At 39.9% G+C, this 18746-nt stretch overlaps 1 protein-coding gene across 2 annotated transcripts in view; it reads right to left on the reverse strand.

Moving 5' to 3' along the window:
- Positions 1–18746, reverse strand: part of si:zfos-2326c3.2 (misshapen-like kinase 1) — an 86674-nt gene that overhangs the window by 63290 nt on the left and 4638 nt on the right. For both annotated transcript variants that reach the window (XM_042493012.1, XM_042493011.1), the window contains exons 3-4: positions 7845–7901; positions 2098–2223 (exon numbers count right to left, since the gene is read on the reverse strand). In XM_042493012.1, coding sequence (XP_042348946.1) covers positions 2098–2223; positions 7845–7901 — 183 coding nt within the window. The remainder of the gene's footprint in view (positions 1–2097; positions 2224–7844; positions 7902–18746) is intronic.

An 18746-nucleotide genomic window follows, 5' to 3' on the forward strand; every position in this document is an offset into this window, starting at 1 on the left:
GCTGACCTCGACTCGGGACGTTGTGGATCGGTGGAAGGAATACTTCGAAGACCTCCTCAATCCCACCGACACGCCTTCCGTTGGGGAAGCAGGGCCTGAGGACTCGGGGGTGGGCTCCTCTATCTCTGGGGCTGAGGTTACCGAGGTGGTCAAAAAGCTCCTCGGTGGCAGGGCCCCGGGGGTGGACGAGGTCCGCCCAGAGTTCCTCAAGGCCCTGGATGTTGTGGGGCTGTCGTGGCTGACGCGACTCTGCAACATTGCGTGGACATCGGGGGCAGTGCCCTTGGACTGGCAGACTGGGGTGGTGGTCCCTCTTTTTAAGAAGGGGGACCGGAGGGTGTGTTCCAACTACAGGGGGATCACACTCCTCAGCCTCCCTGGTAAGGTCTATTCGGGGGTACTAGAGAGGAGGGTCCACCGGCTAGTCGAACCCCGGATTCAGGAGGAGCAATGCGGTTTTCGCCCCGGTCGTGGAACTGTGGACCAGCTCTGGACCCTTGGCAGGATCCTTGAGGGTGCGTGGGAGTTTGCCCAACCAGTCCACATGTGCTTTGTGGACTTGGAGAAGGCATTCGACCGTGTCCCTCGGGGAGTCCTGTGGGGGGTTCTCCGGGAATATGGGGTTTCGGACTCCCTGATACGGGCTGTCCGTTCCCTGTATGACCGGTGCCAGAGCTTGGTCCGCATTGCCGGCAGTAAGTCAAACTCGTTTCCAGGGTTGGACTCCGCCAGGGCTGCCCTTTGTCACCGATTCTGTTCATAACTTTTATGGACAGAATTTCTAGGCACAGCCAGGGTGTTGAGGGGGTCCGGTTTGGTGACCTCAGGATTGGGTCTCTGCTCTTTGCAGATGATGTGGTCCTGTTGGCTTCATCGGGCCGTGACCTTCAGCTCTCACTGGATCGGTTCGCAGCCGAGTGTGAAGCGGCTGGGATGAGAATCAGCACCTCCAAATCCGAGACCATGGTTCTCAGCCGGAAAAGGGTGGCGTGCCCCCTCCGGATCGGGGACGAAGTCCTGCCCCAAGTGGAGGAGTTTAAGTACCTCGGGGTCTTGTTCACGAGTGAGGGAAGGATGGAGCGGGAGATCGACAGGCGGATTGGTGCGGCGTCTGCAGTAATGCGGACTCTGCACTGGTCTGTCGTGGTGAAGAGGGAGCTGAGCCGAAAGGCAAAGCTCTCGATTTACCGGTCGATCTTCGTTCCTACCCTCACCTATGGTCACGAGCTTTGGGTAGTGACCGAAACAACGAGATCGCGGGTACAAGCGGCCGAAATGAGTTTCCTCCGTAGGGTGGCTGGGCTCTCCCTTAGAGATAGGGTGAGAAGCTCGGTCATCCGGGAGGAGCTCGGAGTAGAGCCGCTGCTCCTCCGCGTTGAGAAGAGCCAGATGAGGTGGCTCGGGCATCTAATTAGGATGCCTCCAGGACGCCTCCCTGGTGAGGTGTTCAGGGCACGTCCCACCGGTAGGAGGCCCCGGGGAAGACCCAGGACACACTGGAGAGACTATGTCTCACAGCTGGCCTGGGAACGCCTCGGGGTCCCCCGGGAAGAGCTGGACGAAGTGGCCGGGGAGGGGGAAGTCTGGGTTTCCCTGCTTAGGCTGCTGGCCCCGCGACCCAACCCCGGATAAGCGGAAGAAAATGGATGGATGGATAATATGACAGAAAGATGATGATTTCAAGAGAAGAGTAGCAGCTAATTTAGGGATTCAAAACAACATTTTCATTTCAGTCAGAAAACGCTTGGCTCTCCTGCTTACTCACACCCGTATTAACAGAGCCATCTAGCAGCAATTTAACAGAGCCAATAAACACAGTTATTCATTTTAGAAAGTCAATTTAATTTTTGAAAAAGGATACTAATTCGTTTAATCTGATGAATGACTTTTATTCAAATTGAAGATTTAGAGCAAGGGTTTTATTTTGTTTTGATGGTGTGATGATGATATCATATATAAGAACGGACATTTGAAGGTTCATTCGGCAACCTCATTAAAAGCTTGAAATGTAAGAAAAAAAATCTGTACAGCCCTAACCTATTTCAGTTCATTATCTTATTTTTTTACTGAAAGGCAATAACAGAGTTGTTTACAAACCCAGAGCTGGTGGTCCTGTCCAGCAGGACCCTTCTTAATAAAAGCTCCATAATATGTGGCAATGTTTCTGTGGTGGGAATAACTCTTCAACATGTTGATCTCCAGTTTTATCTCCTCTTCTTCCTCCTACACAGAACAACAGACACAGTACAAATCAAACTCCATGTACAATATTATTTAAATGATAAAAACAATGTTAGACTGACTGATGGGCATTTAAAGTTTATGCTTGGTAGAAAGAAGACATGTTTACTGTTGAGATACCTCAAAGAGTATGTCACACACTAAGACATATAGTTCTAAAGAGAGTAATACTAAGGCCACGTTTAGATGAGAACAGCTCGACTAAAAACAGAGAAGCCTTTCCTTTGCATTAAAAAAATAAAATTAAAAAATCCACATTTATATGATAACACTGTAAGAAACGATCCTTGTGTTCTCATGGATCAGTAAAGACAACCAAAACACTGTGGTATGCATGCAAAGCCAGTAGTTGGTGGTGTAACTTTGTAATGACACACCATAGAAGAACAACAAGTGTATGCACAAAGTGCGGCCGTGACATCACCGTTCTCACAGGATCTTCCAGTATATGTGGAGACAGAGGGGTTGCATTTTTAAACGAGTATATCATGGAACCCGTTTTCAAGTTAGCATTTTCAGGCCAGATTTCAGGTTTGCATTGTCGTGTGAAAGAAAGGCCAAACTGCAGCAGAAGTTTAACGTTCCATGCAAGAACTGCTGTCGTGTAAACAGCCTCTAAGTGTCATACTTCTACTTTAAGAGCTAGTCCTCCAGATCTCCAACCACTTCTTGTTTTTTCTTCCCTTGAGAATTACATTAAACTATCATGACGTGTTTAAAGCTGCCTACACTGAGGTCCATCTACAAAGGTTGAAAGGTTGCCCTGTGATACATACATTGATAATTTTTAATATATATATTTATATCTTTATCTTTCTTTCTTTGTCTTTAGTTGTCAAATGTTTTGGTTTATCTTTGTTCACCCTTGTTTAAGTTATTTTAGCTGTACGACTGTTTCTGCATATGTACAGTGAGCGCACAAAAGGCAGTCACATTCCATGTATGTGTACACGCTTGAACATAAAAGCTGACTCTGATTCTTTTTATAAACCATCTTATTTCCATTTCCATAGCGCCATACAACAGAAACACGTACACATCCAGACAGATAGCATCTACAATCAGGCTGTTGCAAAACCTCTAAATAGCCTTTCACCCAGCCATTTGGCCTTAATTCAACTACTGCTGTTTCTCACCAAAACAACTAAGGTTGGTCAGTGTTATGAGACACAAGGACCAAAAAAGAGGGAGCGGAGGACACATGGTGCAGTGGTTTTTGTTTGCTCGCTATAAATCCTAGAAATGACTTGTGACTTCTCCAATTCACTGAACCCCTAAATCTACAATGGACTGGTTGAGAGGTGAAGAAGAGAAGAGGAGAGGCGGAGGAGGAAGGAGAGTGGAGCTCGATGAGCTGGATGTGGCTGCTGTTAATCAGAAAAGAGGAAACAACGGAGAGCTTCTCCTAGTCACTGACCTCCTTTAAATCTCCACAGGACAGGAGGGGAGAAAATGACAAGGCAGAGTTTGAACTTTCACCTCCATCTGAAACACAAAGCCTCCTGCTTGTGTCTGCTCCCTCTGTGTGTGTCTGTGTATGTGTGTGAGTGTGTGTGTGTGTGTGTGTGTGTGTGTGTGTGTGTGTGTGTGCATGTGTGAAAGGAGATAATAGCCAAGCATTTCCTGCTAAAGAGTTTGTCTGCAACACAGAAGACCCAGAATATCATCAACAGGAAATAACCAGTGCGGAGAGTTCTGAACGTAGCAGATTTGTGGCAAAGAGGAGTCCAGAATGTGTAATTCATTTTTCTGACAAGATAAAAACTGAGCAGAATCTACTAAACCAGTGTCGGTATTTTTTTTCTAAGTTAATTAATTAATTATTTGGTATGACAGATAGAAGAATATCGGTGAAAATGACTATCACATCTTCCTATAGCCCAAAGTCCAAAATCAAAATACATTATGTTTACTAACCACATACAACAAATATATCAACAAACCTACCTAAACAAACCTGCCAGTTAAGTTTAACTTTTTTTTTTTTTAGAAAATAAATTCCTAAAAGTCTTCTATTTGATGCCACTATTTTTTTAATTTCAGATCAGAAGTTTTTTTTATATTATAGTATAATATTATTTTTTTAATTATCACAGCCTGCAATTTGTCCATGATTTGCTGCAACATTGATCCTGACAGTGTACCTAGTGGACATAACTTGTATTTTCTCTTTATGCTAAATATTCCAAAATGACGGCATCAGGTGGAAAGGAGTAAAAATTTACAAATTCCAAGACCAAATTTCTGAATGTAGAAATAATACAATGCATGTTTTTATGCTTTGATGGCTGTGGGATCAGAACTTGCAGTTTGAATGTAACAATTTAGTTTACTCAGTGTATTTTAGACTTACTGAAAGAGCTGAGCTGCAAATTCAAAGATCAAACAAAAATATACAATCATGCCAATATTTATGTCATATGCATGACCACAGCCAAAATTATCAACAAATGAAGGGTCCCTAAGGGTTAATAAAGTTCATTGCAAGTAATAGGACAGTGTGAGTAAACTCTGATTTCTTCATCTATGGATAATAACCTCTTGCGCACGTGTCTACAAGGTTTTGAAGGTGTGCATGAGCCTCCACCTTAAAGTTGAAAGAATTTCAGTATGGACTAAAGCGGTGGATTGACCAACCCAACAACTGTCAGACCAAGAGTGTTGCAGAGTGCCTAAAATGTACTTAAAGGAATACTTGACCCAAACAGTGTCCATTTCTTTATCAATTACTCACTGCTCTGTCCCTTGAATTCTTGAAGAAAACCATGTTTTTTGCGCATGCCTTCATGAATGGAGAATCAAAAATAGGCAAACATTTGTCATGAACTTAAGTAAATGGGATTCCCAGTCAGCTCCATTTGTGCCAAAATATCCATTGATGAACTCTCACACAACTTGTACAGTACAATCCAGGTCACATGTATCCAGTTGTATGCTCACTTCCATTACACATGCATTTTTGTTATAGGATTACTATTTAAAACACTTCCCTCCACAAGTACTGACATGTTTTAAATCTAACATTTTATCAAAAATTGTTTGGAAAAAACTGAGCATACAACTGGATAAATGAGACATGGGTTACACTGCACAAGTTGTGAGAGTTTGTTCACAAATTTGTTTTATATAGTTTTTCTGTTAAAAGCCATCTTTGTTTACTTAAATTCATGAAGAATGTTTACCTTTTTTGGATTCTCAGGTCACCATGGAGACAGGTGAAATAAACTTTTTTAAAAAAATGAATTCAAGGTAACACACAGTGATTAATATAAAATGGTCATTTTGTGGGTCATGTACTCCTTTAAATAATTAAACAATCAACAACACTGTGTACTGAATGAAAGAATGAATGAATTTTCTGTTGATCTAGTAGTCAATTTATCAACTAATTGTTTCAGCTCTACAACACAAACGGACAATAACCTACTGTATCTGTTGGCATATTCCTGAGAGAATTTCTCAGTGAACAGTGAACGGGTTCAGCCATCAGAAAACAATGGGATCAAACGGTGCTTTGCTACATTATGGCCAGCCTGCCTCAAACAACCTGCTGCAGCGTTCTTTTATTTGCAACACATTCAGCCCCATTCTGCTGGAGCTCTACATTTATAAACCACCAGCAGTATTCAATAAAACTTCAACACCTCCCTATTTGTCCTCTTGTACAGCTATAGGACCACAAGGTAGAGAGTCACATCAACTTTGCCTTAACACCCAAACTGAGAGTTAGAGGTGTAATCCCTGATTCATATAGAACTGTGAGGCTGACCTCATCACTGGAATTTAAAATCCAGCATCAGAGAGATTTTGTTTCATCCTGAAATTGATTTACAGTGTGATAAGTTTTATTAATATTTTATATCACCAAAACTATACAAGACTGCAGCTTCAAAAGTTAACAGAACTTTAATATCAAAGAAATTCCCCGAGAATCTAATACAAAACTACTTCTGGGTCAAAGCAGAAATATTGGTGGGACTCAGAGAACTGTAAGAAACAAGAGGCCGTTTCATGTAATTTCATTTAGTCAGGCTAGCGCTATATTAAAGTAGATTTTTGTTTCATCCTCCTTGTGTGTCTGTGCTTTGGGGAGGGAGTTAGAAGGGGTTGTCAAATGCATTGTAAAAATTCCATCGTTTCAATTACCTGCATGAGCGGAGAGAGTATTGAATTGGGAAAAAGACAAAAGAGAGACAAACTGCAAAGACTACTCATTTGGTCCAATAATGGAGGTTTAAAATCTTTTCACATGTGCAAACGCCTGCAAATGTAGTGATATTGTTTCATTTGTCTCCTGGGGAAATTGCTGAAAGGAAATACTCAAATCAAATAATATCTTATATTCTGTCTCGTTAAGGGATAATGTGACTTGAAAGACAAAAACTGCAATGCAACAAAAAGAGAAACAGAGAGGAACAATTCAAACAACTCTGTCTGCTACTCTTGGTGCCTTAAAACTAACAAACTAATTACACTCATTCCTGGGTGGATCATGACAGTTTCCTTCTCTCTAATCCTCTCTCTCTTTTTATTTGATATTTTACAGCTCTGTTGATTCATTTTTGCTATGTTCATGAACAAACTGCAACACTACGTTAGCAGAGTTTCTAAAAACACAATCATTGTCTTGTGAAAGATTTCACAGATACTGGAAATTAATTAGTGTCCTGCCTGTGTTTGATTTGTCTTCTACATCACAGTTAGATAACTAACAACGTGTCAAGGTAAATGCACCTCTGTGAGCCCGAAACATATTAATTTTATTTTCTTCTTTTTGGATGCTTCAATTTTTTCAAAAGGAAGGATACAGGAAATTCGGTTTGGACTAAGGGCAGATCTATACCAGAAATAAAAACACAATTTAAAGAAGAACTCCAGCAGTTCAGTGTTGCACTTCCATAAAGTTCGGACATTCACAAGAGACAGATTAAAGAAGAATGGTGGAAATCAATGCAGCAGAGTCTGAGATATCTTGACTTTTAGTCCCTCCAAGTGATTCAGACTCGAAAAATGCTGGTTCCTACATTTCCCATCATTCAACTTAATAGCGCCTTTCATTAGACCCCCTGCCTCCTAAATGTTTTTTTCAAAACCCTCGACTCCAGTTCGTGATGCAGACTTTTCTTTTACACATTTTAAGCCTCAAGACCAATCCTAGATAACATCATCAGGGCTTTTGTTTTTTAGACTCTCCTTCCAGACACAGAAGGTGTTATAAAACTATTTTTACAGATTAATACACTGTGCTTTATGTGTTAAATAAGTGAAATGGATCTACTGGCCCTGTCTTTTTTTAAAGACATTTGAGGATTTATGGGTAGTTTATATGAATATTTAAGCCCATAAGAAATGCCCATGTAAAAGGATTCATGTATCTCCTACATGCAATACAACCGGGTCAGCTTGTGTTAACATTCTTATGTGTGGATCATGTGGGAACAAAGAGTTCTGTCAAGTACAATTTACTTTGACTATCTGTGACATGATCATCTGATGGTTCTGGCAATTCACATTTTTAACAAGGATGAAAAACGAGAAGACGATGGTGGCTAAAGATAGCGGGAAAGAGAGTGAGTGTGTAATTTCAAGGGATGCATTCTTACCTCTGTGACTTCCATGACTTTGATAGCTGCCAGTTGGCCTGTCTTGACATGACGTCCCTGGAGAAATACATGAAGAAGAAGTTCAGGCAAAAACAGACTGGATAAAAACTTAACACTCTATTGAAATACACAGATTGCTTAAGACTTGACATGCAGAAAAGTACTGTGAGAGTACTGTGTTCTAAAGTTATGGATCACAGTCGTGCCAATAGCAAGCCGCAACTTCTGAGGCTGAAAAATGAAGCAAATGCAGAAGTGCCAAACCTGCAGTTTACTAAATGTCCATTTGAGGCTGACTCAAAAACAGTCAATACAATACAGTCAAGACAATAGAAAGATCTCCATGTTAAAATGCCCAACTTTAAAGCAGAAATAAACATGTTTACAACCTTGGTATTTGGTCTTTGTGGCTAATTTAAACATTCATGACGAGCAGGGGTAAAAACCAAGATGGCAACTGCTGAAAAGCCAAACTCAATGCTTCAGAACAGCATCCATATATTTTTTATTGTGAACTAATTTCTGAAGGGGGAGCTGAACTAAACTCTGCATGAACTTGATTTCACAAAAAATATTCCTGCATCCTAACTCCAGAAATAAAAATCAAACCTTTTTAAACAAATCACCAAACATGAACTATTTTGTGCACAGAATTTACAAGATTGCCTCCCCAGGTATAAGTGAAAGCAAGACTAATGTCGTGATATGACACAAAGTCATCACACGCTGGGAGGCTCATGGCAATATTCTTAACAGATTTGTAGTTATTAAATCACAGATGCAAGCACTTGAAGTAATACTGATGGGAACAATGGGGAGATCAAAATGTAAAACACCATAATTCAGAAAAAACGAACACTTGGTCCGATTAGTGTTGATGTTAACATTACAACTATAATCAGACCAACAACTGTAACTTTACACAAACACATGCACGCACACACGCACACGCACACGCACACGCACACACACACACACACACACACACACACACACACACACGCACACACACGCACGCGCAGGAATGTACGCACAAACACACACACATTGTACAACACTTGTGAATACTTGGATTGTTATATCATTTTCAGCACTGGACACGGCTATGTCTACATAATTTCATTTTCTCATGAGAGGCGCAGTCAGAAAGAACAAGACAAGGGGCGAATGAGAGAGGGAGCAAGCCAGCACACAGAGCCAGAGCTGTAAAGTGCAGTCAGGTGAAAAGGGGAAAATTGAAAACCTTGTCATGAGTCAGAAAGCTGACAAGATACTAGAGTAGCTACTCTATAAGCCTTTAAGCTGTGATGTATGACAGGGCTCTGAGCGAGTGTGTTTGTGTGTGTGTATGAAATAGACCGGAGGGCATGACAAACCCCACTATACTCAATCAGTCAGCTAATACACAGGTACAGACAGAGAGATGCAGAGAATCAGAGAAACGCTGTGAGGCAAATATAGATGGAGAGCTTGAAAATAAAAACTCTATTCTCAATATTTGCCTATTTGTGTTTTATTTTCTCTGCAGCTAAACCTTTGAAAGTCTCCCCATCCCTTTCCAAAGAAATATCACTCACAGGGCCAATTTTAGTTTTATGTGGTGGGCAATGGAGGATAGCAGGGGGTTGAAACCTGTGTCTAAATCAAGTCAGTCCATGTTGGAGTCTTCAAGAGTTTTCCAAGAATTGATACTGAGCAGTTCAAACACATCAGCCATAAAGCATATAAGTGGATTCAGTGTACGTGTTAATATCTTGATGTATTTTGTACCACTGTGTGAGGGGGTCTATATTCACAGTAAGTCTGTCTTCCTCCATGATTATTAAGGGTGCTACGATTTGGATTCTAAATTAAAACAATCAGCTGAAATGAACTTGTCTTTCACCTAAATCATAGATCATCAAAACCAAAGCAGTCACTTGGAGACAAAAACATGGGAAAATAGGGTCCAAGTTGAAAAATACAAAGTTTCTCCTCAGTCTGTTCAGTTGAAATTATTTATTACATTTGAAAGAAATTATTGAAATGTAACCATTTGGCCTAAGTATGGCACATTCAGAAATATATGGCAGTTGATACTGTCTTTTCAAAGAACTATTTAAAAACCTACATTACAAAGATATCAACGCTCACAACCTGTGATCTGTTGATCTTTATGCATCAAGAATCAAAAATTTAACAATGGCATAGCCTTCAGTGCTGGAAAAAAAACAATGTTTAAAATAAAACTGATGGTTTTGGAGAATTTCAACACTCCTGTTGATTAAATATAGGGTGACTGACACTGGGAGGAGCTGAGCACGGTGTCATGCAAAGCTCCCTATGAAGTATTGCATACTGTTTCATCACTGTATGAACTCTTGTAACAGGGACTAGAGCCTTTTAGTTGGAGAAGCTTATGCTAATTAACTCAACTGACTGGTAAAGCCAGAAAACTTTTTTTGGCACTGTTTGTTCCTGCAAACCACAGAAATGTTACATTTGCATGTTATTATGTAGTAGATACGATATATATGTAGTAGAAGTTAATGATTTTAAAGCAATGATTTTTTTTTCTTTTTTGTAATGATTGATCTTTTTGCCATATTAATTTCTCTGGGTTTAAAAAAAAAAAAGAATTAATTAATTAATCTATTTAAAATAACACGACATAACTTGTTATTCTAAGACTGCCGGGGTGGGGAGGGTTAGAAAAAATGTTAAATTTCCTTTTGGAGTATCGATACCCGCAAAATTAGAAAACATATGGATAAGATGTGGATATGTTTATATGATTAATTAATTAATTAAACTATATAAAAAATTGCTTCACAAAAAACAACAAAACTGTGGTAAAGATATGGTTAGATTTAGAATCAAAATCAAAAAACTTGATTGTGGTTAGGACAAGTTTTGACTTAAAACAGCAAATTTTTGTACCACAATTTTTTTTTTGGTGGATAAACACAATGGGCTGCTAGTAAAATACCAATGTTTGGTGGCCCCAAAGCCACTAGGAACACAGCAATGACTCAGTAGAAATGGGTTTTGTTGTTGATCTCAGATAGTGGTCTACAGTGGTCTGCAACCTGGCAAGCACCTTATCACGCCATCCCACTCCAGAAATAGATATATATATATATATATATATATATATATATAGATATATATACACACGTATATGACACCTATGAAACATACAACTGTCTGATGGCTGTTTGGGAGCAGATGGTTGGTCCTCACTCCCCCCTGTACACTGCATGGCAAACAACACCAGACGAAGCTGAAGTTTGGCCCTACTCTAAAATGAGCCATGTAGTTAAAAAACTGGTTAAAAAGCACTTTAAAATGGTACAGTGTAAACTTGGTTTAAAGGGTAGAAAAAAATCCTATCTAACATCCTAACATTTCATGTTAAACATGCCTAAAAAGTTTATTTAAAGTGTTGCTGAACCAGCAGACCTTACCAGACTCCTTGTAAGATAACAGCCTGGCTGATATTTTCTTCTATATGTTACGCTTTTATATTGGATGTAAGATGTGTCAGGCTCACTGACCTCTTTTCATTCTGGCCTTGATTCTGTCCCCAAGCAGAGGACACTGTCCCCATAATTGCAAAGGATTGTGGCATACAAGCAGCCACTGGCCCGACTGTGATAAATAAGGAAATGGCCTTCCTGTCCCCTCAGACTGGATGGTGTCTGCTGGCTGTGCTGCCACCGCTACTTACAAATGTGAAATGTTCCGACTCTCATCTGAGCGTCTTATTAACAATATGCAGCACTGACACACACACACATACTCTACACTCAAAGGGCTCTCTGCTCTGCACAAAAATTAATTGGAAGAAGCTTGTTCACTTTTTGACATTGAGGTCCAATGAATAACACACCCTGGGCTCAGGCACGCACACAAACACACACATTATGATGCTGTACAGTGCTGGGACTCAAACACATGCACAAATAAATCCTGATACAAATGCCTTCTCCATATCAGTCTGTCGCTTGTTCTCTGACAGACACACACTTATACACAAACACATGCATTGGCAGAATAAGTGAGCACTACAGATATTGTGTCAGTGAAAAGGTTACTGTAATATATCCATAAATATGCTAATTAGAAACAAGAGACATTTATAATGCGGACAGCAAGGGGACAAATGAGAGAAATGCTTTAACTGTATCCCTCTGCTCCACTCCAACTTTGTCTAATCTTTCTATCTGTGTAATATTCCTCGTCTGTCTCTCGCTCGTCTCCGTCCCCTACAGAACACTCTGTTACTGCACATACATATGTGTACTTCGTGCTTGGATGGACTGCATCACTGATCAGCTCTCCTCTACAGACTGCATGTAGTGATGGTGCTATATGAGTGTGTGCATGTGTGGGTGCATGCGTATGTGTGCGTGCACGCTGTGTCTGAATGTGCACGTTTTGCTAGAGAAACAACCCATTTTTCCCATTCCTCTCACATGGAGCCTTCACTGGCTGGCACAACAGGCTCAAAAAGACTGGACTGGTTTGACATTATATTGAGTATAATGCTGCTAAAAGCCCATTCTGTCCCACTGTCATATGAAAAGAACTGGGAAAATGAAGTGGGTCCCCTCTGTGTTTTTGTGTGTGTGAATGTGTGTAACTGTCAGCCGGCAAAAAGCATTTACCAGTTTGGCTCAGGGAGGAACCATCTTGTTTGTCGTAATATATTTATTATATTTTATCACTAAGAAATTTTAACTGACTAGTTGAGGTGGGCTGATTTACAGCAAAATATGGACTACAACATTTTAAAAAAAACAGATTTAACTTGTATTTAATAGAGATTGTATAGACTATAAAATTCAATCTTCATTTTCAGATGGTTTTCTTAAAAAGTGAACAAATAATGAATGTTACGCTGTCAAAAGCAAAACTAACCAAAACTGACCCACAGAAATGAAACTAAAGATTTTCATTATCAATTAATCTATTTTCTTGATTAATCATTTTAACAATAAAATGTCAGAAAATAATGAAAAAATACCCTGTGTAATGCCCCAGAGTCAAAAGTGATGTCTTGAAATGGTATGTTTTATCAGACAAACAGTTTAGAAATTCCAAGCTATTTAGTCCATTATGTAAGACAAAGAAAAATGTTTAGGAAGCATGGAACCAGCCATTTTTGGCTTTTTTTTCTTTAACTACATGACTGATCACAGCAGCTCTAAATGAATGTGGCTTTAAAAGTTGCAAATTGTAAGCAATTTCCTTAGTCAATCACTGATAAAATTAACGATTGATTAGGTTATAATTGTTATTTTTTAAAAAACATGAAAAAGTGTAGCTTTTTTTCAACAATCAAAGCTTACAGCAACACATTGCATATACTATAATAGCACTGCATAGCTTATCGATTCATTGATTAAATTTGACATGTTCAATTAAATTCTTAAAAATTGATTAATCGACCAAAGTTTAACTGTTTTCAAACCTAGTTTGCACTACAAAAACGGGGGGAGGAGTTTGAGGAAGGGGCATTAATGAGACAGCCACGGTCTTAATTTTGGGAATTGTAAGGTTCAGCTGTTTTCCAGCTTGACCCATACTGGGGACTGACGGTCTGTATATCTCAGCCTCTGCTGCACTGACATTTGACCATTCTCTTTTTTCATCTGATTTTTTCCATTCCCCCAACTTTATGTAAGTGCAGTACTGACTCTCTGGTGTACTTTTAATTACAGTTTTGGCATTTAGAAAGTACAGTAAGAAGTCACTTCTGAGGATATTCTAACTAGTAGACTTCCCCCATATTCCCACAACTCTGGGTCACACAGAAATACACACATGAGTAATCAGCACAAAGCATAGCTCCAAACCTCACGGGGGGCTACTTTCCTCTTCTCTCTCTCTAATTTTCATCTGTCTCTCTCCCTCTTCCTTCCTCCCCGCCTCTGTCTCTCTGCCTTTCACCTCTGCCTTCCTTCCTTTAGCCCTCTCTCGCTCTCTCACTTTCCTCTCTTTCCTTCCTCTCCTTTTTTCCCCTTGTCTCTCTCCCACTCTTTTTCTTTTACCTCTAACAAGCACAAACACAGTTCGACAACTCTACAGTATGTTGGAGGATGTTTCCTGTCTCTCTGTGTCTCTTCTTTTTATCCCTCAGCTCAAACCCCCGCACAACATTTGGAACAAAGACTTTTATTTTAAAACAAGATATTATTCCACATTTTAAAGAATGTGTAGTAGTGTAAAACTGTGCAATAGTGTTATGGGGGAATACTTCGGCAACTGAGCTGTCTATTTCTTAATATGAAAAAGAAACTTAATATTCTTAACACAAAGAATCTCTGTAATTTATGAAAGGTTGGTGATTTTCAAAATCCAACTTTTCCAATGGCTTGTGCTGCAGCTGTTGTGCTGTAGTCACTTAAGTGACGGGTTGAATTTGTTTGCATCTGCAAGTTGCTGTAAATCTACATTTGGACATTTGTTAGACTTTGGTCAGCAGATCAGTGCACATGAGTAAGATAGGACTGATGATATGTGGGTCAAAGAAAGGGAAGTGACGCGATTGAAACCAGAAAAATTTAAGGAAGTGTAAGTGACTCACTCTGGGAGTTGTATTGCAGCCAGCTGTTTTATGGCTGTGCACAATCTGTGATGTTTCAACACGATGTCACTGGGGTTTACTGACATACATCCACAATGCCCTGGAGCAAATTTGTTTTATTTAAACAAGCTTGACTTAAATACTTTATTTTAAGTCCTTACAAATGCATGTCAAATTTATGTTTTGATGTTTTTATAAACATGTATTATGAACATGATTTTACCATGCAAGTTAGTTATACACAGTCTGTGGTCTGACTAAACAAAATATTGTAATTTAGTGTAATTTAATTTAGTCCAAGTGACCGTTTGCAACAATTTGGTCCTGGAACAATTCACAAGTTCCAGCTTTACAAAGAGCAACACAGTGTTGCATCAGCAGTCATCGTAGCACTTAGCTTTAGTGAAGTTTGACATTTTCAGAATTTTAACACATGCACACACACACACACACACACACACACACACACACACACACAGATGACTATACAGTCGTGGCTTGCAATGAAGGGAAGTTCCTTCTGCAAACAGGGAAACGCCCTGTGTGTGTGTGTGTGTGTGTGTGTGTGTGTGTCTGTGTGTGTGTGTGTGTGTGTGTGTGTCTGTCTGTGTCTGTGTGTGTGTGTGTGTGTCTGTCTGTGTCTGTGTGTGTGTGTGTATGTGAATGATGACTCGATGGTGAGTGAAAGGAGCATGCACAGTTTGTGCATAGTGATGCAGAACTAAGAATGTCCAATAAAGCCACTTTATTGCCTTTAAATTCATGTTTGTTTTCAAAATTTAACAGCTGAAGTTACTACTGTGTGTCAATGTTTAGAAACCACATGCCACTCTTTGCCATTTAGCTTTAAAGAAACAAATGAGGCTACTTTAAATTAGGGCCTGGCAATAATTAAATTTAATAATTAAAAAAAAACTTTTCTGTTAAGTCGTGTACTCACTTTTCTAAAGAGGCAAGACTCTCAGACTCTTAGATTGTCACTGATATCTTAGTCCAGGGGCCACAAAACTACTGCAGGCATACTACCACCATGTGACTACTACTGCACATAATATATCCTTTAATACTAATGTGCATGTGAGTGTTCTGCATCTGTTTGATACAAATGATTTTGCTCTTGTGTGCATGTGTTTAGAACATCAAAAAAACAAAGAAGTTAACAGTAAGTGAAATCTGTGCATGATAAAAGGGTTTAAAGGAAAAGCATAAAACAACCAGTACCCTGTCCTGATTCAGAAAAGTCGAGTCAGACCTTGCTCTTCAAAGTCAGTGATTCCTTTTGTTTTCCATAGAGCATTTTAAAGTTTGAACGGTTTCAGCAGGATGTTCAGTGTGACAGTGGCATTCACTTAACATTGTAAAAAAGCTTGCAGCGCTTACAACAGGGTGCAGATGTGTTACTATTTTTTGCTGATACTAGATATCAAAAAAAAAAGAAAAAAAAAAAGCCAGAGATTATATCATATTAAGTGGCTGTGAGGTGTCTCCTCTCTCCTCCTAACTGCCGCTGCCTGCATGTCCTCATCTCTCTGGGGCAAAGAGTAGCATGAAAGTCAAGAGCGCTTAGTCTGCAGCAAAATCTGGGGACCAAAATATCCCCAGAACTACACTGCACAGCACGCTGACTAGCAAAAAACAACAAAAACGACTGCTCCATCTGAAGCAAGACTGTGGGTCTGAGGGTCTCCTACTGGTGATTCCAGTCTCCGACTTTCAAGTGGCAGCTCTAACAATCAGGAAAAGAGAGGAGAGGAATTGGGTTGAGAATAATGAAAAGAGAAATTAGAGGAGAAAAGAATGATATGGGTCTGTGTTTTGGAAGCTAGACCACTTCCCCTTTTGACCGCAGGAACTTTTCCAGGAACTTTTCAAGGGTCTATGAACTTCACCTGCTTTTATACTGTAGGAACCTAGATCTAGTTTTGTCCTCAAAATCTCCCTGCTACCATGGCACTGCCAAAAACTATACGGGTGGAGTTTGCAGCATTAAATGTCACAGACAGGTCAAACACAGGTTTCATTACCAATACATACTAAAGCACACAAATAACCGGAACAGAACTCTGATTATATCCTCTCCACTTAAGGTCTTGCCTTTCGCTTTCTAACCTCCCTCCACATCGGCACTTCTCTTTTCCAAATTCTATTTAAACATCGCTCACATACAACAATGATGACATTGTGAAGTCTTGTTTTTCATGCACCTTCATGGTGGCTTTTTAATCTGTTATTGATCTAATTTCTTTCGTCATCTGAATTTTTAAGATGCGGTGGAAAAGCAATAAACAAGTGTGCACTTAAGTTTCTTTGAGTTCCCGACTTTTCAGTTCCTGGGGCAATTTGGCTGAAAAGGCCTGATTGTTTTCTCCAGCTCCTTCTCTACTCTCCATCTGACTCTCTATTACTTCTAATTGTGCCTGTCTCAGCATGTCAGAAAACCCTGTCTGCTGACCAGGAGGCCGTTCCGCTGAATTAAAATGAAAATGAGGCTAATGGGGCTCACTTTCTTCCAGTGTCAGTTCCCACTGACACTGGCTTTTGGTTGACATGATATCTGACTACTAACTGGCAATTAGTGGATCAAAACATGAGTCATGGTAAAATGTAGCAATCACTACAATCAACTCGGGATGCTAGACGCAGGTCAGTTGTAAGGCTTCAAATTAGAGCAGAGCTAACTGGCAACAGAACCTAAGCTGAACTACAAACTCTTTCACCAAACAACAGGCAGTGGATCAGTGTGGTTTACAGCAGACACTACAACAAACTGCACATTACTGTGCACATATAAACATCTTGCTCCATCTCCCTCCTCCGCCTCTCCATCCTTAACTCTTTCTTTCTCCAAGTTCCAGTCTTTTTTCTTTTTTTTTTTCATTTTCCACATTCTGTCATATTTCCTCTGCCCACTGGCCTTTGTTTCTTAGTTTTGCTCTTCTAGGGATAACCTGCCTGTTTGTAATTGCATAACATGGAATACATAGAGGACAGCTTTTTCCACTTCACATTTGCCAGAGAGTTAAAGATGTATCTCGCTGATGTAAAGAAGGCCCTCACATAAAACTAGGCCATCTATGCAGCAGACAGACACTAATACTTTTGTAATTGGTGTTAAATGGCCAGAGAAAACAGAGAAAGAGAATGCTTTGTGCCTTATCAGACTAATAAATGGTCCTGCTGGCTGGCAACATAATGTGAAATGGCACGTGCGAAACAATGGTGGTAAACTAAAACATGTTTCTTAAAACATTTGATGTAGGAAATTGCAAATGCGTCACAGAATTTGTGTTTATATTTGATCAGCCCTGCATCTGCCTACGGTCTGCCTTGTATTGACCAATCACATTTGAGTGTCCAGGTTAACAGTACATGTGGTGAGAAAGAGGCTGAGCGCATTAGGTGAACCCATCGGCTCTTATCTGATGATGTTTTAGCTTTTTATTGGCTTGTTTAAAAATATATCTGGACTCAGATGCAGATATCTGTTTATAGAGATAAACGGGGCTTTTGTCTACCAAAGAAACTGAAATTCTACCTATTCTTCAAACAATCAATTGGTCAATGGGGAAAAAAATCTGCTAGTTATCCTTTGGTAAACTTAATGGGTTTTTTTTGGTCACTAGGAATTGAAACAACAACTTGGGCCAAAGAGCTGCAGTCATCACTGTCACTTTTTAACCAGCCACCCAGTCACACTGGAGGAGGGGCGGGATAAATCCCATAAAGAACAACCATCACATTGTGTACAAATACTAAACAACAACAACAAAGGGGAGGATTAATGAAGGGGAAATTAATACTATTTGGTGTACTTAATGTACAAAAAAAGTGATCAGAGTAAGATCAGAGTATGAGTTGCTGAATGTTGTGTTCTTGTTACATTTATTTACTTTATTGTTCATTTTTGCAGAGACAGCGCACAATTAAAAGTAACGGCGTGAGTTAGTGATAACTACTAATGCGAATAATTGTCCCTGGGCAGGTAAACAAACAAGAAACAAAAAAAGGGCCGAAGAGCTATACACGTCATAAAACAGCATGATACATAACAGTCAATCAGTGTGAGATAGAATCAGTGTGATAAATATGGAAAAATGACTAAATTCTAAGACTACAATGAATGAAAATGCAACACGCATTTAAATAAACAAAGGAAAAGACCTATGCTTTGTCAGCATCTCCTGCATTCACGTCAATCCACAACAAAGTGTTTTCTTAAGGGGCCTTGTGTGTGAGTGTGTGTGTGTGTGTGTGTGTGTGCAGCAAGTCATTGTTCTAAAGGCCCTATTCTTGTCCTGGTTTCCCATGATGGGACTCACTGGCTGAAAACA

The sequence above is a fragment of the Plectropomus leopardus genome, chromosome 9 (genome assembly GCF_008729295.1).
Source record: "Plectropomus leopardus isolate mb chromosome 9, YSFRI_Pleo_2.0, whole genome shotgun sequence".
Taxonomy (NCBI): Eukaryota; Metazoa; Chordata; class Actinopteri; order Perciformes; family Serranidae; genus Plectropomus; species Plectropomus leopardus.